Source organism: Catharus ustulatus, chromosome 1 (genome assembly GCF_009819885.2).
Source record: "Catharus ustulatus isolate bCatUst1 chromosome 1, bCatUst1.pri.v2, whole genome shotgun sequence".
NCBI lineage: Eukaryota > Metazoa > Chordata > Aves > Passeriformes > Turdidae > Catharus > Catharus ustulatus.
This window is the reverse complement of record NC_046221.1, coordinates 122,696,327-122,721,129: the sequence shown is the minus strand read 5'-3', so window position 1 is coordinate 122,721,129 and position 24,803 is coordinate 122,696,327. Positions and strand designations below refer to the sequence as shown.

At 37.3% G+C, this 24,803-nt stretch overlaps 1 protein-coding gene across 1 annotated transcript in view; it reads left to right on the top strand.

Moving 5' to 3' along the window:
- The window catches only part of CA8 (carbonic anhydrase 8), a 48,423-nt gene extending 23,846 nt beyond the window's left edge, over window positions 1–24,577 (top strand). Inside the window, exons 5-9 of the mRNA XM_033063999.1 lie at window positions 1,069–1,131; window positions 2,439–2,487; window positions 5,013–5,125; window positions 11,255–11,424; window positions 22,121–24,577. Of these exons, the coding sequence (XP_032919890.1) occupies window positions 1,069–1,131; window positions 2,439–2,487; window positions 5,013–5,125; window positions 11,255–11,389 (360 nt within the window). The 3' untranslated portion in view covers window positions 11,390–11,424; window positions 22,121–24,577. The remainder of the gene's footprint in view (window positions 1–1,068; window positions 1,132–2,438; window positions 2,488–5,012; window positions 5,126–11,254; window positions 11,425–22,120) is intronic.
- The last annotated feature ends 226 nt before the right edge of the window (window positions 24,578–24,803 follow it).

Genomic DNA, 24,803 nt, shown 5'->3' with positions numbered 1-24,803 from the left:
GCCCTGGGGATTATTAATTTAGAAGCAGCATCTTTGAAGTGACTTCAATATGTTTTATGCACTTCGAAGGTTTGAAATTGAAATTCCATTCTGAAACAAAAGAAAATGCTCTTGAATTCCTAGAAATAATAAAGTACCTTTTGTTGGCTTTTAGTTGTTTCCTTCCAGTAGCTACTATGTCATTCTATTCCAAGAAAAACAAAAAGCAAACAAAATTTTCAGGGTCTAGCTCTCCCATTCTCTCTCATGCTGGCTTATTTCCTCACCTTGTGTTTGTACATGTTGGCAAAGAAATCAAGTGGAAGGCCATTCTGCCTTTTCTGATTCTGTTCTGAAGATAAAACTAGGATCCTGGAATGGGTGACTTTAGTCAGAAGCAGCTGAGTTTAGTGTGCAGAGTGAGCAAGGTCCATATAAAATTAGAATCTTTTATCTCCATGTGTTTTTTTAGATCCCCATCTCCCATGCTTTACAGGCATTTAGCAGAGGCAGTGCTGCAGCCTGCCGGGAACCTGGCTTTGCCTGGCAGGATCCCAGAGATGCTGTGAGAGAGGGAATCTGCTGTTCTGCACTCTGCAGGCAGGAAAACACTCCTCCGAGCTTCAGAGATACCTTGGGCCAGATTTGCAATGCTATGGGAACAAATTCAAGAAGTGTCTGTTAATGCTCGTTCACTCTGTTACTTTCTGTGTACTTTTCTGGCAAAAACTAGTAAGGACAAACTATATCCTTGACTTTTATATGCCACAATGCTGCATGATTTTCCTCCACATAGAATAGGTGCTACAAAACAGGGTTAACCAAAACCTACCAGACTTAATTAAGACTTTTTCTCTTGTTCTGTGACTTTCTGTCTCTGCTTTAAAGTTATTTAAGCCCTGTTTACTTTTGGCTGGTAGTTTTGTAATGGTTTAATTTTTTGGCGTTGTCATGTATCAGTGTATTTGATTAACACAAAGTTGTATAGCTAAACTAAAAACAGCTTGAGTTCTTACTGTTCTGGTTGACCTGAGTTTTGCCTCACAATTTCTGAAATACCAAGATACTGAAACTCACCTTTGCTTTCAGATAGGAAAAGAGCATGTGGGCCTAAAGGCTGTAACTGAAATTCTTCAGGATATCCAGTACAAGGTAAGGCATTGTCTGAAGCAATGCTTCCTTTAATGACCAGAGACACAGTAAGCAAAGGGTCTATATGGAACCAAGAGAAAGATTTCAGATGTGTCTGTAATAAAAGCCATCATTTGGTGGCCAGCATGAAAACCTCAGCATTTTATTCAGATAATTTTATTCAGCTAATATATATTTTTTGTACCTTTTTTTCTGGTGGCCAGAAAGTTTGATCTGTACCAATAACTGCTTGCCAGTCCTACCTTTTCAGTGATTCTCATGGAGTCAGTATGAGTGGAAGCACTGGGAACATGCTTGGTGAACACCAGCAGCTATATCACCAAACTTACCTGGTTTTAATCTGTGGACAAAAAGAACAGATGAACTGACCACACATGTTAACTTACAGGGAAATCAGCAAAACACAATGCCAACTTGTCAAGTGCATTATATGTGGGGGACAGATAGTAATCCTAGCAGGACTGAGGAGATTGGAGTGCTCTCCAAAATGTTGACCTTGGGCAAGTTACTTCCATCTCTTTGCTTCATGGTCAGTAACATAGAAATAATCATACATACCTTTGATTTTAAAGGATTTTGAGATGTATTGATGACATTTTTTCTGTTGGTCTGAAGAGATTACCATTCACTCCAGCAGATGCTGAAATGCAGAAAAATTAGAAACAAATCGAAATCTTTTAGTCAAATAATATATGGTAAACTTCAGTCATGATGTTTAATATTATAAACTCTTGATTTGTGAAGGTGTCAGAGAGAGCAATAGTGTATGGAACTCTAATTTCATTACTGAGACAACAGCCAAGCAGAAGAAGGTCACGAAAGGCTTCACCATTGTGTGACTGTGTTACAATGGTGATTTTCAAAGGGTCAGCATCAAACACGCTTTGGCATACATAACATTTTTGTGCATTAAATCTGTAGAACCAGCATTATTTTATTGAGTGTTACCCACGTCAGTTAAGTAAAGGCCACTTTGGCCCTTGTTTTTTTTAACTCTTTTTGTATGAAACTCCTGAATTTCATGTAGGGAATTTCAGGGCTGGGATCTGAAAGAAGTCCAGGTGCTAAAGGCAGAGAGTTAACAAATTGATGAGATAAGCTTAAAAATTAAATAAAAAGTAGAATAAAAATATGTGTTTGTGTTGTTGCAAGATGCAATGATGATTATATGGAGGCTCTTAATGAGGTTGCTTTCCACAGGAATTCAAGGTTTAATACTTAAGAACACAGAATGTGTTTTACCTCATCGTTAATCAGCATTTTTATTGGAAGCTAGACGCGAGATTGATTTGTATTCATTTTTTCAGGGAAAATCCAAAACAATACCCTGTTTTAATCCCAACTCTTTATTACCAGGTAGGTGCCTTTGCTTACTTTCGCATGTGTGGATTAGTAGCTGATTGCAGAGGCTGAGATAATCTTGATCTAAAGTCTAGCCTAAACTGCAAGCCTGAGTGTGTCCCATAAGGTGGTAGTGCATTTTGATAATGCACATCCTAACAGGGATAGTGGTGAAGTCCTGTTGGAATTTAGTGTATATCTGCACATGTGAGTGGGATGTGCTACTGTAGTCTGTGCACTGCTGACAACGCGTGGCTAGCTTTTGAGAGTTTACCAACCCATCTAGAGAGACAGCTGTGTGTATTCCTTTCTCCACTTGGTCATAAAATAGGAAGTGTAAGGCTACCCACTTAAAAAGGTAGTTTTTTTGACAGAACCAAAAGACTATTATTATGCAAAGACAGTTGTATAGCATAAAAGAAGTGAAAAAGGGAGACAAATTAAACTTACATAGCCAAAGTGTAACAGTAAGAAATGTGACTTTAAAAAAAAAATTATAAAAATAAATGTTTCTGCAAAGAATTCATTTGAACTAAACTCTGTCATAGTGTCAAGATCTTTAGTTTTTTAAAGTAGCCTAGGTCTACATTAAACTATATTAATTATATCAAAAACATATTGTCTAGGTTGCAAAGTCCAGTGCTCAGCAATTAGGAAATGCAGGAATTATGGCAGCCTGTGCCTCTCATGCATATGCATTATGAAACATCACCTGATTTCCATGACCATAAGTTATTTTTTACAGGACCCCTGCCTCACAGTTCCTGTTTGATGTTGATCAAGTCACATAAACAAAAATTGTCACAAGTCATCTCTAACTATGTGTTCCTCATTTTCTAGGTGCCCGACTTGAGATCATGGGGTCTGATTTGCAGAAGTGCTGAGTGCTTACACCTTCAAGAGAAGTCAATGGGAGCAGTGCTCTGACTGTATTATGTGCTATAGAAAGTTAAATACTCTGAGAAATCAGGTTCTAAGCATGTCATATTGAACACATGAATAGATGCATTTGACCTCATCTTCTCTGCCTCAGTTCCCCAGCTTTAAAGTGAGGGGATAATCTATCCTTCCTCACCACTCAAGGGTATGGGAGGATAAATTAATTCACTTAAGCTCTCAGGCACTGGAGAAATGAGTGCATTTGAAATACGAAAAATGAGAAAATATTCTAACAAGCAGGATTTCAATAGCTTGGGAAAAAGAAGACCAAGTGCCTCATATTGTACTGAGAATTCTAAATAATATTATTTGCTTTTCAAAACAAAGTCATCTGTCTTTGCAGATGAAAGGTTCTCCAGAAAAGACACACATGATCATGTAACAACACTGTATCATGATGCATGCACAGGATGGGCTGAATTAATTCTTGCAGTTCTTAACTTTTGAGTGTTTGATAATGCAACTTGCTGTCAATGGATTTGCTACATAATCTCCTAGCTGAGAAAGAAAATTACACCAACAAAACAAAATCCATTTACTGACGATCATAGCCTTCATTAACAAGATTTAATTCTACTGATATTCCTCTGAGCTAGTAGTGAAATGACAATAACAGGTTAGTTCAACCAAGCAGGTTTATTTGTTTCCAGTCTCCCATTCTCCAGTCAAACTAGTCACAACCTTCCCCCTGGTTCTCCATGCCATGATTAACCTCACTTTATCTCCAGTTTCTCTCTAGGTTTGTTTTTTGTCCTCTGTTTTGCAGTCAGGCAGTTTCCTCTCCATACTTCTTAGGCTGTATGCAAAGGAAAACCCTGTGTTTTCTGACTATGAAGTGTAGTGTGATTGGAATCTATGAAAAATTTAGTTAATTAATTAAAATCAAATGTGTTGTATGTAGAGTTAAAACTTTGCATGGACAAAATATTGTCCATTTTCTTCAGTGACAACTGTTTATTCTAACAGTTATTTATAAATCTACTAATAAATACATAAACCGAAAAAAAAAGTAAGGTAAACCTTGAAGTTTTTCTCCTCTCTAATTCAACTCACTTTTCCAAAGGTAGGAAACACCAGTGCATCTCAAAAAAGTCACCAGAAGTGCGACGTGAGAAGTTTTTGTTCAGCTGAATTTTCATTAATTTTTATTCTAAAAAATGAAATAAAATTAATTCTTGAGACATATCCTAAATGTAGAAGTCAGTAAAATTTGATCATCACAGACCCTCTGCCTTCAAAATTCAACGTCTCTTTTAGCTTTTGACATTAACAGGAATTCCTTTATTCCCATAACATTGCTTGTTTGCTGTGTTAGTTTAAAGAGCTGTACACTTGTTATTTTTCACATCTACAAAGTGGCATTTTCACATCTAAAATGCTCCTCTTTAGGGTAACTTACTGCAATATAATGACCACAAACTCGTATACATTCATATGAGGAAGTAGTGGGCAATGCTTGGAAGGTTATAAATTCACACCTTAGCTTCTGCTTACTAACTTCATCGTGCAAGCGAGCCCACAGCTGTCATAAGCTGTCATAACTGAAAGACACCATAAACTTCCTTAATGTCATTAAAATTCCATATTTCTTTTGATTTCAGATCCTCTTCTGCGTGACTACTGGGTGTATGAGGGCTCTCTAACCATTCCACCCTGCAGTGAAGGTGTCACCTGGATATTATTTCGCTATCCTTTGACTGTGTCCCAAGTGCAGGTAACAGCTGTGCTTAAAGAGTGACCTTGGAATATGGTTATGAGCTAAAGGTTATAGCGTGCAAATGTATATATCAGAATGTTATGTCTGTTCTCCTTAAAGATCCCATTAGATCAGTACATGGCTTTTCAAGTAAAGGTTAAACCTTTTGAGTCACTGAAAGCAATGCAAAGGTCAGAGATGAAAAGCCTTGTTATCATTTATCATCTGCATTTAAAATAATTCTTATGTTTAAGTGAATGAGAAAGGAAAAAGGAACTCAGTGGGCAAAAGAAATTAAATCTTTGTAATTGCAAGCTTTCAAATATCACTGCTTTTTAATGTTAAAGGAACAAAAAAACGCGGGGAGGCACTATGTCCTGGAGAATGGAAAATCTTAATGTAGTACAGACTGGCTAGATTGCATTGAACTATATTTAATTTATCTGGCTCTTTTAAAATTCAGTTTTATATTAAATGTCAGATTGAAACTACCTATTTAAATTTGATTTCACATGTATTTTTTAAAAAATGTTTGGTTTTGTTTTTAAATGTTTGGGTTTTTTTTTCTTAAATCCAACAGTTGTGAGCCTTTCTATGTAAAACTTTTCAAATCTGTCTACAAATAGTCCCAAAAAAAACAAAGAAAACTCCTGATGAGTATTTTCCCACAGTCTGCGAATCCCATCTGGAGAAACGTACATTTAATTTAAGTGAAAATACCTAGAATCCCTGAAGTTGAATGCATTCATTTTCATTGCCTGCTCTGAAATATGTGAAAAAAAGTATAAAAGGTGATAAATTTAGATTTATATTAATTCAGCTTTAATAATTTAAAATTTTGCTAGTGATGCCAGCACAATATTTTAACATCTTTAACAATTTAAAATTGACAGCATTTCTTGTTTTACGGAAACAGAATTCTGGGTCTAATCATAGGATAAAAGCAATAGCTTCCAATGAGTTGTCTGGTAGCTGCAGCTTAAATGCATCCCATCATGAATCTGTTGTTTGTTTATGAAAAGGTAAGACTTGTGACTGCTTACTACTGAGTGAATGCATTACTTACTACTGAGTAAACAACATTTTGTTAGCATTATTAGATTCAGAATAACTTTTAGAGATGGAGTGCATTTTGTAACTTATCAACTAATTGTCCAGATATGATATTGATAAATAAGGGGACTTTAATCAGTCCTACAAAGTCCACAGCTATTACAATGAGACATAGTATGATATTGCTAGTTGCAGATTTTGTAGTCTCTGTTCCCTTTTAATCCAGTCAGTGCACAGAGGAGAGCCAAATTTAAACCATCCACATGTAGTGGGAGAAAAGTAGAAGGCAGGATATTGGAGTGTGGTGTGAAGTGGATAAGACTCCTGAAAAGAATATTGTGTCTGGAGAAGAGAGTGACCCATATTGCTTGGGGCAAAGACTGAGATTCACAACCATGGCCTTTGGAAGGTGAGGGGTAGTTGGTTTGTGTTGCTGCATTACTTTGATAGCTTTAAATCCAATCCGAAAACATTGCTGTGATGAAGGGCATGCAAGTCATGGAGGAGCTTTTCCCTCTCACTGGCACTGTATGAGGGTGAGAGGTGGCACTGGAGTCAAGTAATGGATTGGAGCAGGCTTAAGCCAGGATGGTCCACTATACTTGTTTTAGATAAGCATCAAGTAGAAAAATCTTCCTCAGTGATATTTATGATTGCAACATTAAAGTTAAGATTGTGCAGAAAAGATAATTATTAAGAACTTGAAAAGCTTTTGCCAAGGTGGGATTAAAAAATTCTATTTCATCAGATACTGCTTTCAGATGAAAAATAAATACATCAATAAAATAATTATGTCAATGAAAAATAAATATGGACTGAGAGGAGATGATTCTGGGATTCATAAATTGTAAGGTATTGTGAGGTCTCCATGATGCCTAAATTAAGATTTTGTCAGTTTTAGAATATTTTGCTATAGCCTAAAATTCCAAGATTTTAAATTGTAATTAGCATTTTGTCTGCAATGAAATATCTGGCCTCTTTTGTGCATGTGGGCATGAGTGCCTATGAGAGATTTCATTTAATCACAGAACCACAGAATGATTGGGATTGGAGGGACCTCTGGAGATAATCTACTCCAAATGCCCTGCTAAAGCAGGTTCATCTAGAGCAGGTTGCCCAGGAGAGATTAAGGAGAGATTAGAAATGCAAGGGATTTTGTCTATGGAAAATAAGAGGATGTAGTATAGGATATACCATTTTGTATCTTCCATGGAAGGCTGGTAGAGGCATTTAATTTTATTAAGCCAGCTTGTAGCATTAAATCATAGATTCCAGTGCAAATGCTTTTCTAATGGACTTAAATACATTATTTTTACATGTGTCATTACCTTGTAGAACTTTCTTCTTTGGGATACTAATGAAATGTCAAGTGCTTTATATAAATACTAGTAACATCTATGGTTATAGCCAGTGAGGGACAAATTTAGGGCTATTTTCATTTCTCAGGCCATGAAATAATTAAGTTCTGAGTGTCAATAACAAGTAAATAAAGAATTACATAATATAATAAGGAGTAGGTTTAATTTATTTTCTCTGATCAAACTAGTTCATGTAGTGGAGACAAGATGCTAATTTTCTGCAATTAACACAGCGGTATTGATCAGCTTAACAAACTGCAAGTCATAAGGGCAAAAAATGAATAAAATTGCCATTCTAGTTAATGGTCAAACACATAAAATATTTTCACATTTTGTTATTTTGAAACAATGAAGTAATGATTTTGACATAGGCACAGTGAGCTGACCATTACCAAGTAGAGAACCCTTTTTTTCTTTTTTTTTCTTACTGAAGTCATTTTCGGATAGTAGAGTTCAGCTGATGAGTTGATATGCTTCTGATCTAAGTCAATGTTAAGTGAAAGGAGATCTGAGTGTGCTGATTTTATGAATAGCTAAAGAGCAATTCAGTACTGCAGCATCAGGATGCGCTTTCCTGGAATCCTGAGAAATGCTTTTTCCTCACTGGAAGCAATTTCCTTTGTCATGAGACTTCACTTCCATCAAAAAGTCCTTCTTGGGTATTCCTGTTGTGATTTTTGTCATCCTCACTTGACTTACATTGAAATACACAGCTCAGAATGAACTGTGTTGATTCTTTTTATGAGATACCTCACACATGCACGCACACTGCTGAAATGCAGTGGGAGAAAACTCCTATTAGGCCAGTAAAAAGCAGGAAGCAATTGAAAAAGACTTGGTCATGCTTTTCTCCACTATATTTAAGAAAAAAGGGACATTTGTGAATAATGTACTTTGTGGTTCACTGAAGCCCAGAACAAGTGCATTGTCTAAGCCACTCAGAGGAAGGATTTTAAACAATGATGCCGAAGGAGCTGTTGTTCTGCTGTATTCATTGTCATAGTTAACTGGTCTTTTATTGAATGGCATGGTCTCTGGTCCTTTTGTCTACCTCATTCAGAATCAAAAACTACCAAAGGACAGAAATAGTAGCTAGCATGTGGACCTGGAGTTAAAATTGTGCAAAATTTATGTAAACTGTAAAATAAAGCACACAGAGCTTCATGGTATTCTGGGTGCTGGGTAGTAGGTTCATGTTCTTGGAAGGAGTCATGGGGATGTGAAATCTTCAAACAGAAGGATAATGCTTCACATCAAAGAAATGTTTATAGGAAACATGTAAAATCTTAGTTTTGTGTACTCTATTCTTCAGTAAATATGTAAGTGAAACAGAAGAATGCAGTGTTCAGGATCTGAATACAATGAGTGGTAAAAAAATTCTACACAATGTGAACATGTATGGTTTTACTCAGTAGAAATGCAACTGTTCACATTGTGGATTTGCCTCTACACTGGTTAGAACTTAATTCCAAATTTCAGTGTAAACAGCTTAGGTCATCCTTAATGTCTTCTGGGCAGGAGAAGAGCTTTTTAAAGTGGCTATTCCTAGTAAAAGTGTGTGAATATCCAAGGATGCTTAGCCATATGCCTCTAAAACACCTGTTTCATTGGCAGTCCTGCAGGGTGTGCTTCACAGCATTAACTTATGAGGGGTTGGGAGGAGATGATAAGTGGTGAAACAGGATGAACAGGGCGCATCATGTGTGTGATGACCTATTACCTTGCATGGAAATTTAATAGGAAAAGCAGTGTTGGCACAGCTAGTGTCCTTTTCTGACAGAAGTACTTCTCATGAGTAGAGTGAACCACCATGTGTGTAGAAGGTCTCTGTCACAGCAACCTGAACCATGAAAGGAACAACTAAACAAGGAGGTTGTTGATCTCAGAAGAAATCTCCCCCTTTGGAGCAGAGCTACAATTTTTGACTTCCCTAAAGACTAAGAGCAGGCACAGAGATCAGGTCAGTTCTACCATCCTAACTGAAGAAACTGGAAGCTGCTTGTGAGGACTAGCTCCTGGAGAAAGATTTCACTGGGATGGGGTATTTGTAGTTACAGTGGGAGCCAACTCACAAATGCCAGCTTTGCAGAGAGTCTGCTCTTCCCTCTCCTTCATCTGTGTTTGTTTGAAGTATCTCATTCTCACAAGATCAAACAAAAGCCACATTTTTGTAAAGTGTTCCTTCCTAAACTGCAATTATCTCAGACTTTCCAGAGTTGATTCAGATGGTGAAAAAAGGATGCTTTTACAAAACTCCTTCAGTGATTTACCAGCCCTTGAGTTCTGAAGACTTTTTCAATTCCAAGCTGGTAGTGGATTTCCTTTCAGTTTGCTTTAAGTAAACAAAACAACAACAATCTTCCATAACAGGATTCTGCCTCTAAAAGCACCTTCAAGGAGCTTTTTCATTTTTACAGTCTAAGCTGTTGCCTTATATCTCAGCTGCCAGAAACTGAGTGTTGATTTCCAAGAGCACTGCTTTTTTGAGGAAAATGAAGCAGAAAAGAGTTAGTATCTAAGTCAAGTAAATAAGTCTGTATCAGTAGTGCTGTAGAAAAACAACATTGTGGAAAACAATGAGGACAGTTGTGTACCAGGTTGCAGTAAGAAAGTAGTATCTCTGTAGGCAGGATAAAAATAAAAATGCCATTACCTGCTGTTTAGTACCTCATTTAATTTAATTCTGGAATCATGCTTACCTTCTCCCTGTAATATTTCCTAGGGTGTTTTTCATGGAGAAATTAACTCTATAATGTCTTAGATGTTAAAATGATTGTATACTCCAGGCTCCATTTTACTTTCTGCGTATCTTCAGTTTCAAGTTAGGGATGAGCTGCATAGTGAAGCATCAAGGTTCAGTACAAGTAAAAAGGCTGAGGCTAGGGGAGTCAACCATCAAGTACATTTGCTGTATCCAGAAAATACCAGACTAAATATCAGACTAAAAACCAGTTAAAATACCATACTCCTAGAAACAGCACTGGTGAACAGTAAGGTAAAGTGTTTCATCACACAACACTTGATGCTAATACCAGGGATGGAGATGGAAGCTACTTCCTTACGTCAGATTAGATTTAGAAAAATATAAAAAAAATCTGTAAGCAAGAAACATATTTATTTTGGCTCAACTGAAATATTTTATATTTATTTTTACTGTATTTGACTTCCTGACTATCTACACCTACAGATCTTTTGAAGCAGTATTTTGTTTTGATCACAGAAACTGTATTTTTCCATATAAAAATGTCAACATACATCCTCTAAAGCTAAGAATCTGTTCAGTATTCTTCTGGTTTAGAAGATAGCAATGGTTTCAGGCAGTAAGTAAATCACTAGGAGAATTTCAAAGCAATTTATAGTCAAGCAAGTTATTCCTGAAATACACTTCTTTGAAGACCAGAATTACTACTCTAAACACACAACAGTAAGGCTGATTCATAGGATGTAATCTGCAGTGGCCAAGGTTAGAGATCCTAAAAGAAGTTGTGAAAAAGCAAAGGATAATTTTGCCAAACCATGTGCATAAGAGTTCTTGTTCCTCTTTATATCTCAAATGTTTTGACAGTGCTGATAACTATTTTAAAATGTTAGTAATCTATATTGACCTTACTATATGGTACCTGAACACTCCAGTTTTCAAAGCTGCAGAATTGGCTGGACAAGGCTTGTTTTGATCATTAGTCCCATGGTGAAGAATTTGTCTCAGCTTCTTCATTTCTGTTTTTCTGTCTTTCAGATAGAGGAATTTCGAAGACTGAGGACTCATGTTAAAGGTGCTGAACTTTTAGAGGGCTCTGATGGCATCCTAGGAGATAACTTCAGACCAACTCAGCCACTTAGTGATAGAGTCATCAGGGCTGCATTTCAGTAGCAGAGGAGGAAGAACAATGATGAATCTTCAGTCAGGTAAGTAAAAACTTAGTGGAAAGATCAAAACCTTGAAATAATTTAGCTAAAGTAAAAAAGGCACTTAATTTTAGCTAATGTTATGACACATTGTTGAAGTTGTAAATTTTGTCACTGTAATTTCTATTTCATCCTGTACATAATAGCTTGGTTATGTCATGGTTTAACTCCAGTTGGCAACCAAGCCCCACAAGGTGCTCAGTCATTTTCACATGGTGGGATAGGGGAGAGGATCAGAAGGGTAAAAGTGAGAGAATTTGTGGGTTTAGGCAAAGACAGTTTGATAGGTAAAGCAAAAGCCATGCATGGAAGTAAAGCAATAGAAAACAAGAAAGTCATTCATCACCATCCAGGCAGTGAATCATGATGCCCATTGACATCACAATTACTCCTTGCAGCTTTGAATTTCTCCTGCTGCAGTGAGGAAGAGCGCAGTATGCATTGGTTATGTGCTGTATTTTCCCAGTTACTGAGTTTTACTGGTTGATTCCTTACTGTGTTTCTAGAAGGCCAGCCATTGGTGGATCTTTTGACCTTGTTAAAAAAGCAGGGTAGTAGTTCTGGAAGGAGGCCTTCAATTCTAAAATGAGGCTTTTTTTTATTTTTATTTTTTTAACAATGCTGTACTTTCCTAACAAGACTGAGTTTTGAGCAAGTCTGGTGAAGGTACAAGAGGAAACAAATTAAATTCTGTCATGGCTAATTAATTTTTCATTCATTAAAGTAGTTGATGCTTCTTTTCCACCTTCATTGACTAACAGAGCAAGAATTTGAGGATGACATAAGAGAAATACCCATGTGAACCTGCATTAACCTTGCTTCAATTATTAAAACTTCTCATGTCATGTTGCCCCAGCCTCTATCAGTTACAAAATAAATTCCCTCAATGCTCAACAGTTACTCCTAATCCTCATTATACTTAGTTAATGGGTGTTTTACTATAATGGGAAACCTGGCAATGAGATTCAAAGAGAGTTAAAGTCCAGGGAAGTGGTTGAGTCACCATCCCTGAAGGCATTTAAGATGTGTAGATGTGATTTTAGGGACATGGCAATGGTGGGTTAATGGTTGGACATGATGATCCTAAAGGTCTTTTCTAACTTAAACCATTCTATTATTCTGCGGCGAATTGTTACCTCGAAAGTAAAAAAGTAATGAGTCGAGGCACCAGCTTTATGGTTGATTTTGAAATGAAGTGATCCTGCTTTAATGCAAATAATAGGAGAGCAAATCTGGGAAATCTTCAAGAAAAGAATCTGATTGCTTTCTTCAATAAGTACTACTGCCTTTCAATACAGTAAAATTTTTCCTCTAGTTTCCCACAAAAAACTTTATTTGAATAATAGAAACATTCCATATTCCCCATTACCCTATTTACTGTTGAAATACATAATATAAAAGCCTCAGATTTTCTATCTTCACATTTCTTCAAACCTACAAAATAACAGATGCATCTAGGGTTTCATCTGGAAAGCATGCTGCTAAAATGGTTTTGATAAACTATTTTGGGTATGGATATTTATTTGTACTTTAAATTGTTGCCCTCTCCAGTTCATATTGGGCCCTGTTGTGTAGTTAAACCTATGCTCTGGGTCCAGTCCCCAATTTCATGTGAAGTAACAAATGATCAGGCAGCAGATAACCCATAAAAAAGATTGATAATTCAATGCTTCCAAAAAATAGATCCATTAAAACTAAGTGAGAAGATTATCCTCCCTTCTGCATATGATAGAAGTTATTAAATTGGCTAGGACAGTGACCAACAATTTCATGGTCTTTCTGTATAGTATAAACATTCAATATAGTGTATGTATCTAAGCATTTTTGAAGTAAGGGGTTATTGGTATTTTATAACCCAATTTAATATCTGCATCCCAGAAGTTAAACAAAAAACCTGAAACATTGATACCTTTTTAAAATACTATTTTCTCATTCCCATATTTAATTTTGGGCATATCCCTAAGACCAATTCTCAATTACATGGTTCTCTGCAGTAACCAAATGTTGTTACTTTAATCTTGAAATGGATGTTTCAAATTCATCCCAGCTTCTGCATAAAAATTACTTGGGAAAATTGTAGCAATATTAAAGTACAATTTTTCTCAGAGAGTGATAATGCCCTCAGGCCAGTGCAGGTAATTCAAGTCTGTAACAGTGAAATTACTTGACACACTGAGTTTGAATTTTAAGCATGAAAGAGTTTCCTTTACAATGATGGAATTGAAATGTAAAAATTCCCCTTTTGCTTTCATGTTAAAAATTTTATTACATTTGTCAATACTTATAAAGATTTGTTCTGTATAATAAGATTTATCTCAACTTTGCTTCACAAAATAATCTGCAGTTTTAATTCTCAAATGATGGAATTTTTAATGCAAAGTAATAGTCCTCACTGTGGGGCCGTACCAATTATGGACACTCAAGCACTGAGGAAGTGCTGTGACTTCTAGCACAATGTAGCTCGCAAGAAGAAATGACACTTGTTTCTCTACACTTGATTGAATTATTTATCAGAAATTCATGTGGTCAGTCCAAGTAGCACTGGACTAATCAAGGTTTCATTATATATTTTGCTATTTAGTTTAGGGAGCTGTAAAAAATGAAGTGTGAAAAGAAATCACATGGCTTTGTTCACGTTTCTTCTCTGCAAAGGGGTAAAATGGAAGGAAACAATCCTACTTACTTTGCAGTGATATCCTCACACCTCTCCAGGAGGAAGGTTGAGAACAGTAGCTCCTCACACAGACCTCAAAAATCCTCAAAAAGATTCCTTCCTTCAATGGAACGAGGGAAGTTCTTTAAGATGGGACTGCTGGCATCAGCTGAATATTGCTATGAAGACTCAGTAGTAGATGGGGAAGTAATAGTTTTCAAAGCAGCATCTTCCTAGTGACTCAAGAGGAGCATTTCTTCTTTTCAAAGAGCAGATTGTATGTTATTTTAAAGCTCTGGTATGTTATTAATATTACAATTACAAACATACTGGTTGACTTATTTTCTTACACAGTGCTTCTCTGTCAAGGCTGCTGAACTCCTGTCAGTGAAGTTTTCAGTATTTTTTTTTATTCCAAGCCAACGTGGCACACCACTTGAAGAACCTTGAGGAATGTTAGTTTGCCATGACCTTGTTACTCTGTCAGGAAAAAAGAGACAAATGTTTCTGTAAGTGTATCCACAGGAACAGAAAGAGATTATTTGAAAGGTCTAATTAATTTTGACTGAATCAGAATCCAGGCTCTATGCACACCATGCTCCCAAAGCTTCAGAACATCTGCTCCTCAGCTTTGATTTAAACCTTGACAAAACTGAACTCTTTGTGGCTTATGATCAAATGGCATATGTTGATCTTTGATGTAATTTGTTCTAATTTGTTGAGTAAAAAGCAGAGTTGACACAAACATGGAATATCATGGTGTGTAATACCAGGGAAAGAACTACTTTTTTTTAAATGTTCCTCTATCATGGAAAAGCCCAGATCTCAAAATACTCCTCTTCAGTTTGAAGATAAAGTTTGGCCAGACTCTAAAGGCTGCCTTCAGGATGACAAGACAGAACTTTGTAGCTCCTCCGCTCTCTTTAAACCAGTGGGTTTTAGAATAAGTTTGCTGCTATCTAGTTGGCCTCTGCTAGCTCTGCTTCTTTTCTGCTGAAAAACATATGTCTCTATACGTATAGCTTGGGGTTACTGAGTTTTTGGATTCTTTTGGATGTTTTGGTAGGGTTTTTGGCAAACATCCCATTAAATGGCCAAATTACATCCCATTAAATGATCTTTTCATCCTTCTTCTCCTGCAGTTGCTGAGGTTTTCAAATGCATTTCTTTTGAAAAAGCTGTTAAAAAAAATTCTAACCTCTTTAAATCATATCCAATAGTGAAAGAACCAGTCAAATGTTAAAGAGTTTGGAGGAAAAGCTCAGTACAGATTTGCTTTCAGACATGAAAGGTTAAAAAATTGAGTTCAGATTTAGAGAATGAAGAACAATAGAATAGCAGAGTAGTTGTAATTGAAAGGTGCCTCTGGAGATCTGTTAGTTTGATCCTCTGCTTAAAGCAGTGTTAACTACAGTGGGTTGCTCAGAGCCATGTCCAGCTGGGCTTTGAATGTCATAAGGATGAAGACTCCTTAACTTCTCTGAGCAAATTGTACCTGTACCAGGGAAAAAGGTTTTTCTTAATTTTAAATGAAATTTCTTGTATATACCTATTGCCTCTTCTCCTTTCATAGGATGCAGCTGAAGATGCAGTCTGGTGTCATCTTCTCTATTTGTTCTCATAAAGTATTTATAGGCATCGATAAAATCCCTGTTGAAACATCTTTTCTGGAGTCTGGGCAGTTTCAGCTCTCTCAGTCATCCTTTTATGACAGGTGCTCCAATCCTTTACCATGCTTGTAGCCTGTTGCTGATCTCCAGTATGTTTGTGTTTCTTCTGAGCTGGGGAACCCAGGACAGGACCCAGTGCTCCAGATGTTCTGCCAGTGCTGAGTAGAAGCATTTCCCTCCACCTGCTGACAATGCTTTTTCTAAGGCAGCCCAGAAAACTGCAGAATTTCATTGTTGCCTGGGTTGCATTACTGACTTAGCTTGAACTTGATGTTTGGACTCCCATTTTCTGAAAGAAATGAGAAGGGATAACATTGTGACTTTCTCAGTGTTAATGCTAGTTTATTTTTTACTTCCTGCTTGACTCAGAACCCTTGCTATGGGCATTAAGGTATTTCTGGATAATTTCAGATGATCTTGGAATAAGATTTATAGTTAGTGTTGTTATACAGCAAAACCTAAGAGTGAGGAAAACAAATGCTACTCTTAGAACTCAAAGAAAGTCTTGAATCTTCCATTTCATTAGCTGCTGTTTATTTGACAGATGTAGGCCTGACATGCTATTTCTCAGTATGTGAATTGTGACTATTCCAGAAAACTTGCTGGAATTTTGGGGCTTTCCACCTTTTCTAATGGATAAATTTTTTCCTGTGCTGCGCTGTTCACTGAAGACAGCATTATTTGTGGTTTCCAATGGATTTAACACCCCCTCTTTAATTCTTGTTGCTTTACATGTAGCTGATTTGATAGACATGCCTTTCCCCTCTTTTACATGAGTGGAAACAGCTTTATCTGTGGATGAGCAAAACTTCTGATTTCAAACACTTGAATATCAACTTGAATTTGTAATGACAATGAACTCAATATGGCATACCAAGGTGTCTCCATCCCTTTATACACCAGGGTGTATACACGATTCCATGCATAGAGTAGGTAAATGGTATTGCTCCTGTTTACTAGGAGGAAGTCAAATAGTTGCTTCTTACAGAAGTCATGGAGATCCACAAGGCTCTTTTAACAGAAGTGAACATTTGTTCTAAAAAACATTTTGCTAAAAGAATATTTTCTTTTCAAAGTGATAAAATTTAATTTGCTTTCCATTGAGAATAATTAATAAACTAAAGAATTTGGTCTCCAGTGTGTTGTCTCAAAACTCCCCATCTCAGACAATGTATTATCCTCCAAGTGTGATGATGCCTTATACCTACTCCATTTTGAAGTTGCTGAGAGCTGTTGTGGCAACAAAACTATGTTGCCCTTTCCCAGGATTTTGAACAGGAGTCTGGTGTTGCCAGTGGGAAGGAACTAGTACTAAACAGGTGGTGGTGCACTCTCCTCATCATGGAATTGGGAATTGTATGATAACAGATTGTAGAATGCAAAAGAACATTCAAATTTAGAGTGAGCCGTGGAGCTGCACCTTGCCTTTGAGAAATAGGATGGGTGATGCAATACTGTGGACTGTATTTCTATGTTTAAACAAATTGCAGTGAAATTTACATTTTAACGGGCAGTAACATTAGCAATCCACGCGTCTTTACTCGCAGTTTACTAGTAGCATTTGTAATTTGTGAAGTTCACAGACAAGTTGCTCTGCAGGAGTTCTAATACTTGGGGATTTTATCCTTTCCTGTGGTGTAGGCCCAGAGCTGGAATGAGCTGTCAGCAGCCATGCATCATTAGCCTCCTACAACTATTCTTATCATTTTCCTGCTTAAAAAACGCAAGTCAACCCAACACAAAGATTATCAACACTGGTTCTTTAGAAACGCAAACACCGATTTCCTAGGTTTGTTGAAATATGAGTATTTATGCTGCTTCTAAGTGAGTGATTTTTTAATTGGTCATTGTTTGTCTCCATGAGTTTAGTTTGTGATTAAAAGGTGATTGGTTTAATTGTTAAGTTTCAGTCTTTTAGAGAAACTGAACTTCATGTTATCACCAAAGCTGACTATTGTTCTTCTGTATTTAAGGTCTTATGCCCAGTGCCCACCCCTCTGCTGCCAATTCAGAGTTGTCGCGAACGTGCTTACACTTGAGTGCATGACTGTAGGACAGAGGGCCAAACACCATAATCAGAGGCCTACTGGAAACAAAACAAGACTTTTGGAGCTTTCAGGCAACCAATATCTCCAAAAAAAAGGGTGCCTTTGATGTTGTTTTCCACTGCTTCATTATAATAGCAGGGAGTAGGGTGTGCCCTGAGATTCAAGTAAACCCTGTAGTATCAGCATGATTCAAATAAATGACTAGAAAAGTACTTTTGTTGCTAATGTGACATACCTCTGATATAGGGGCCAGAATGTAGGGACTTGGTAGCCAGATGCAGCCAAGAGTCATAGACTGGTCCTTGCTGTGGTATTTATTTATGTGTCCAGGCCAGAGCATCAGTATAGCAGGTAATCAAGCCTTGAAGAGAAAGAAAACCATTTTGAGTTTTCAGAGTTAGTATCATATTGGAATTGTCTTGTTCAATGCCTTACTGAGCTCTTGTTAGAAGTACACAAATTGTGGCGGAATGGAAAACAGTCAAAATCCCTTAGCAAGTAAAGAAGCAAGGAGGAAAGTGCTTCTTTTTCAAAGCTAAAAGATCTTAAGGTATCTAGGAGTCAGATCCCTGCTTATGCTTCAAATAAGATACTTCATGCTGACAAGTGCTCCTAAATTTTGTGACCTGAGAGTTTCTACCAGCATCACACAGTCTTTCCTATTCATAATTCACTGTTATCATCAGCTTTTCATAAAAAGAGTTTTGAGAGAATTATTCCCAGCAGATTACCATAAACCATGTATGGTTTGTAGACTGCTGCTTGGGAGCTGATAATGTAGCCAGGAGCCCAGAGTGCCTGTCATACAAAACACCTTCACAACATGTTTATTAGCAGTCACAAGTGAGAGTCTGAACAAGCACTGAAACTCTGCCATCGTATTTTCACTTATGGGGAAAACGCCACAAATTAGTGGTGAGTCAAAATAGCAGGAAGCTTAAATCATCATTGATAAAGCTACTCCCTTTTTAGAGAAAGAGAGTAGAGCATATAAAATATAATGTAAGAGGCTGTCAAATATCAAAGATACTAGAAAGACATATAGGTACGTGTGTCTGTACAATACAGAGAAGAGAGCCTGCAATATGCTTTCCTCCTTCACCAATGTTATAAAAGTTAGGCTCTGGAAGTGCACTCTTTTACCTGGCTGAAATCACACAGAGTTAAGCAGAACATCATTATTCTATTGAAACTGAAGATCCAGGTGGGCCCAGATCCTTACTTTTATTGGAATTTAAAATTCTGATTATTTTGTATGGATAAAGACACTGGAATGAAAAATATGCAAAGTCTTGCTAAGCAAACAGACTTATTTTGTAAATAAATAGCAAATGAAAACTACTAAGTTATTTGGATTACTGAAAATGTTTTTGAAACTGATACTTACCACTTAAGAAACAGAATGTCAGCACTAACTGTTGTTAGCGATGTTTTATGAATAAGACCAGAGTTTTTGACAGAGCGGTGCTACCCAATAAAACTTTCTTTAAAAACATTTATGCATCCCCATAGCTCAAGACAAAGGTGTAGCTAAATGCCCACAAAACTTGATATTGGTTCAATAAATTGCAACCTTATCATGGAATGCAAGGCATTTAAAGAAAGATAAGGTTTGATAAGGTACTCAGTTCTCTTTTCTGAGACACTGAATCCACACCTGGTTGTACTTTCAGGTGCTGTTTTTAGGAAGGTGTAGGATAAAGGTAATGTTTTGTCAGTATTATGCTGCTTTTACCTCCCATGTCTTTTGCTTTTTTTAAAAAAAACCTCTTTAACTTCTTGATTTATTGTAATGTTAAGGAGGAGAAGGCAAGACCGTTCTGTAAAGAAAATGATAGGATATTGTGTGAGACAAGGGGGCTAAGGAAGGGGTAAGACAAAAGAGGTGGAAAAACTCTCCAGGAAGGAGATTGACTATTTTTAAGCAGCAGAGTAAAGGTTTTGATCTTGTGTATTGATCTTGACCTAAAGCTACTGCAGTGGGACATCTTACTTCCTCCCTGTCAGATGGAAAGACATATTATTGTGGCCATCCTATTTAATTTCTCCATAGTCTCTTTATTTGCACTTTCTCAACATTCTTGGAACACTTTGAAAACTAATCCTTTTCACTGAAGTTTTCTCATATCTTCTCTTTTAAATATGTTCTCTCTATTGCTATAGGAACATTGGGACTTTTGGTTCTTAAAAATATACCAGCTTTGCTCCTTATCTTTACTCCTGCTTCTTGTTTCTGAGATAAAATGTATAGTGTCACATTTGTCCCAGTTTTGTACGAAAAATTTTCTCAGTGAAGAATATAGGTGCATTAGATTTTTATATGGATGAATTAGATATAAACCTTCTTGGAAAAATATATATATTTTTTTTTTTTTTTTTTATTTTGAGGTTGATTTCTGAGCTTTTATTAACCTTGTTAATAATTTTTTTTCAAACCATGGGTATTATGAAGAACTCTCAGATTTTGCAGGTATTTACGTTTTATGGCACTGATCCTGGAATGTTTTCTTTGAGAATAGTTATTTGATCTGTAGAGGACTTCACCAGAAAGTAGGGAAGTTGTTGTTAAACAAGAATAAGCAAAGGTAAACATGGATAACAACACTACCAATTTATACAATCAATCTTTTGTCAGACAATACATTAAGTATTTCTGTAATAAACACAGCTGAAATCTTCAGACTGACTCATAATTAGGCTCCTTTCAAAAAGTAATTCATTAATACAATAGGTACCAAATCCCAGTTCAACTTAATTTCACTGACTTTGACTTTTGGACTAAAAGCATTAAGCTTGAACTAGCTAAAAATGTACAAAATGTGCATTCAATTAAAGAGTAATTAGATACTCAATCACCGTTACATCGCACTAGGGATTACCCAAGGAAGAAGAGAGGTACTACTCACTGCAGTGTGTAAAACAATTTTCTTAATTAGTTTAGCACTAATTGAGATTGAGGAAGTGTCACTGTGTCACAGCATTAGTTTACCTAAATGGAACCTTAAAAACACAAAGGTCTTGGCTTCTTTTGAACTTTCTCACTTGGGTTCTTCAGTGTTACTCACTGATCCTCTACCTTCTGGCCACAAAAATGGAAACTTTCTGTTCAGTTCAGGGAAGGACCTGCATCCTTGTATCAGTAGCTCACTGAAAAACGTGCTAAGAGTTTTTCCAGAGAGGGAGAGTAACTTGTTTCTATTACTTGGTTGTAGTTCTGTTTTTTCATGTTGCACCTTTATACCAAGCCCCAGGAAGAACTGGGAATCCTCTGTGCTGTTGTGTGGAGTGTAAAACCTGCTGCTTAGAGCCTGCCTTAGGAGACAGCTGGTAGAAACCTCTTCAAGTGGACCATGAAATGGTGCTGCTGCCAGACAACATAGCTTTTGGGGGGTATTGAGTGATAACCAGGGAGTGTGAGGAAGTCACAACACAGATTGTCTCGTGGGTAGGCACTGACTCCTTAGCAGCTCTGCTGGTTACTGACAACCTCTATACTCCCTTGCCCTGTCAGGACCAGAGTGGGAGCTCTCTGGAATGTGTTGACTCTTCCTGCAAGCAGCTGTAGCCCCAGGTGACGATTTGCACACAAGCACTTTCAGATTGTTTGTGCTATTGTTAGCACTAGAATAACCTCAGGGGAAAAAAAAAAAAAACAAACAAAAAAAAACAAAACCAGAAATTATTAGTACAATAGAAAGAAGCAGTCAGACACTTTCATACTCACTGCTTCTGAACTGGGAGCACTGGGACAACCAGACCACCTGGATTCTTAAGCTTATGCCAAAGCGCATGAATATGTGTTTGCATGAAATCAAGCATTGATTGATGCTGCTAATGAATAAGAATATTACTGCTATTAGGAGAAATTGGGTGATTGCTTTGTATCCCTTGAGCCCACCTGACTCCCATGAGAGCTGGTACTCAGTACTCCACTCAGTAAACCCCCCAAAACAGTAAATGGTAAAAAGTTCTCTGTGACCAGTATATTTTTCTTTCTAGTTTACTACCATGAGCACCAGTTAGAATCAATTACCAGACCGATTCAGAAAGCCAATTGTAAAACTTTGTTTTGAATTAAAAATTTTACCACTGCATTTAGCTTTGCATTTTTACTGCCAGTTCCTCCATTGCTAGTAAATCTTGCAGCGCTAGAGAGAAGAATCAGTACCATTATGTCACTGAAGTATATACCCTGAAACTGCTCCCACCTGCTGTCATGAAATCCCAGCTTTTAGTTTTCCCTGTCTCCCTGGCTGGACATAAACAGTCTTTCAGACCCACTGTGGAGGAATTTCAGTAACATAATTGTTCCATTCTCTTTTCAGAGAGGGGGAAGACAATGCTCCCACAGTGCCCGCAGATGAGAAATGGAAACTTTTGAGACTGCTGCTTCAGTTGAACCACAAAGCCTGTATTGTTTGTCTTCATCTAATTCAGCCTTGATAGACAGCTGTGACAGTTGGTCTGTCCACATGGTCCAGTGAAATTCTGGGAATGGGCTGTACATTAAAAGAAGAAAACATTAAATCTTCCATTTCACACTGTTAACTATTTTAAAATTGTCATTATCATTGCTTTTATAGCTACTTTACCATAGCATTCAATAGTCATCTGTGATCCAAATAGTACTGATTTTAAGCTTGGTATGAATGCTAATGTGTAGAAATACTCATTATTGTTTTGAATATTAGATTTTTTTTTTTATTCCATATCATCTCTTGTTCTGCAAGTAACCATATTTTCTGTAGAGGGGAGATGCATTCTACAAAGGTAATAAAAACTCTGTTCACAAGGAGTATTATGCAAATTCAAAATTAATTTTTTGGCAGAAAGAAGCACTTCTCTGCTAAACATGTGCACTTGACATGGTTTATCTGAATAAAGCCCAATGACATTTGCATTATTAGGAACCTTGCTAAAAAATGGCAGTTTGGAACTTAGTAAAACTAACCAATATAACAATAAACTGAATTGTCTGGATTATTTTCTACTTGGTGAGCCATGGAACTTTGCGATACAGTCTTCAATTGAGGCAGAAAATTTTCAGTCTTTGTTCTCCTGTGTATTATGACAGTTCTATTTGTTCTGTACATTGCAGAGGATGGTGGTCTGGAGACTTACTCTGAATGTCCTGAGCTTGCTGCACAGCATGGCGATTGCCACACTGGGCCACACATGACTTATCTGCCAGAGAAGATAAGGCAAGGGTAGTCTGAACCAGCCAGTCAACCTCATAGTTTCTGATTCCTGATAAACACCAAGATCTGAAGGACAGAGTCACTAACGTGGGAGACAATAGCTTTGATCACTGTAGCTATTAGTGAGGTCCCCTGTTGCAGCATGAGGGACATTATAGAGATCTGTCTCAGTTGAAGAACCCAAGAGGCATAGATGGCAACTTCCAGTCTGGGGCACAATGAATATGCAAAACTGAGGGCTCACAAAGGGGAAGCCACTCCCTTGGAGCAGATCAATCATCAATCACAAAGTCATTCCCAAGAAATGATAAATGCAGAGTCAGAAGGCATCCTTAATCCACCTTGTAAGGGGTTATGGGGAAAGCTACTGCTGAAGAATGAGTTATGAGCTCTCTGAGTAATTTATGTGTATGTATGAGTGTATAGGGGCAGCAGAAACAACAGGGTGCATGTGAGCTGGTTGAGCAGGACCAGATATTGCTAATCACTTGATGTGTTTGTAATTGGGTGTACTGCAGAAACATGTGCTTCTTTTGGAGATAAGCCTTGGTAGCATGCATTTGAATAAATGTGCAGAAGGTGTAAAACAAGCAGCCCACCATGAGGTCATCTGTTCCTCTGGGCTTAGCAGAGTAGCAATCAGCATGTTGTTCCTTGGGCTTAGAGAAATTTATATTTCTTAAGATTATCCCCATCTCCTGCCCTCATTTAATGAAGTATAGCCCCATTATCTACTCAATGGGTTCAAGATTTCAGTGCTGGCCAAAACCACACTTTCCACCTGCAGTGTCTATAACCTGTGTGTGTAGCAGCTTCAGTGGCTGCTGCTCCTCTTCCTTCAGCAGTTACTCCCCAAGCAACTGCAGCCAGAGGCCAACCCCAACACTGATGAGCATCTTACCACATGCCAGGAGAAGTCTCTGCTGCAATGGCCTGGCTGGACCATCTGCAGTTTTTGACAGGAGCCTGATAATTTGTCTTAGTTGGCAGGTTTGGTACTAAAATCTTGGGAAAAAACAACAAAACTCTGTGAGGTGGAAGTCACCTGTTTTCTGCCAAGTGAAGGTCTGTTCTTGTCTCCTTGTACCCAGCAATGAACAAACCCTCCAAGAGTGGAGTGAACCATGTTCCAACGACCTGACAGTTCTCAGGTTTTATGCACAACTCATTCAGATCTTCTCCCTTTGCATACAACATATTATTAACTACTGAGTGTTTAACTGACAGGAACTGTTGTAGTAATATGGCAAATATTGACATTATGATGAAATCTGAACTAGATTTATTCTCTAAATAAACATGTTCCTTATCTTGGAGCTAGCTGATATTCTTGTGGCTGTGAAATACAGATACATTGTGAAGCAAATGATGTAATGTCTCCACCAAAAAATTCATTATTTCCCTTTCCTGTGTTCCCTTCCTGTGTTTGCTGTTCTTTCAAGCATTGCCTTGTGCAGCGAAATTCTAGTCACATAAATACTACTGCTGAGGAACTGAAGTTAGTAAATTTGTCTCAACACTTGTCAGACTCTTTTTTTCCTAAGCTTGGCTTTGAAAGAAAAATAAAATCCACTGGTAAAAATACTTATAGCAGTTTTGTGTCTTAAGAACTGGATCTAATTATAGCAACAAATTCATTCACAAAACAGACTCATTCTAATTACAGATTGGTCAACCCACATTTATTGTGTGTTGGGAAAAGTTAAATTAGTCTTTCTAGTTTCGGTAGGAATACACAGGGAGGAATTTTCAGGAAGGGCTCTTGGTGTGTTATTTCAGTTACACTACACCCATGAGAGGTTTCATTGAG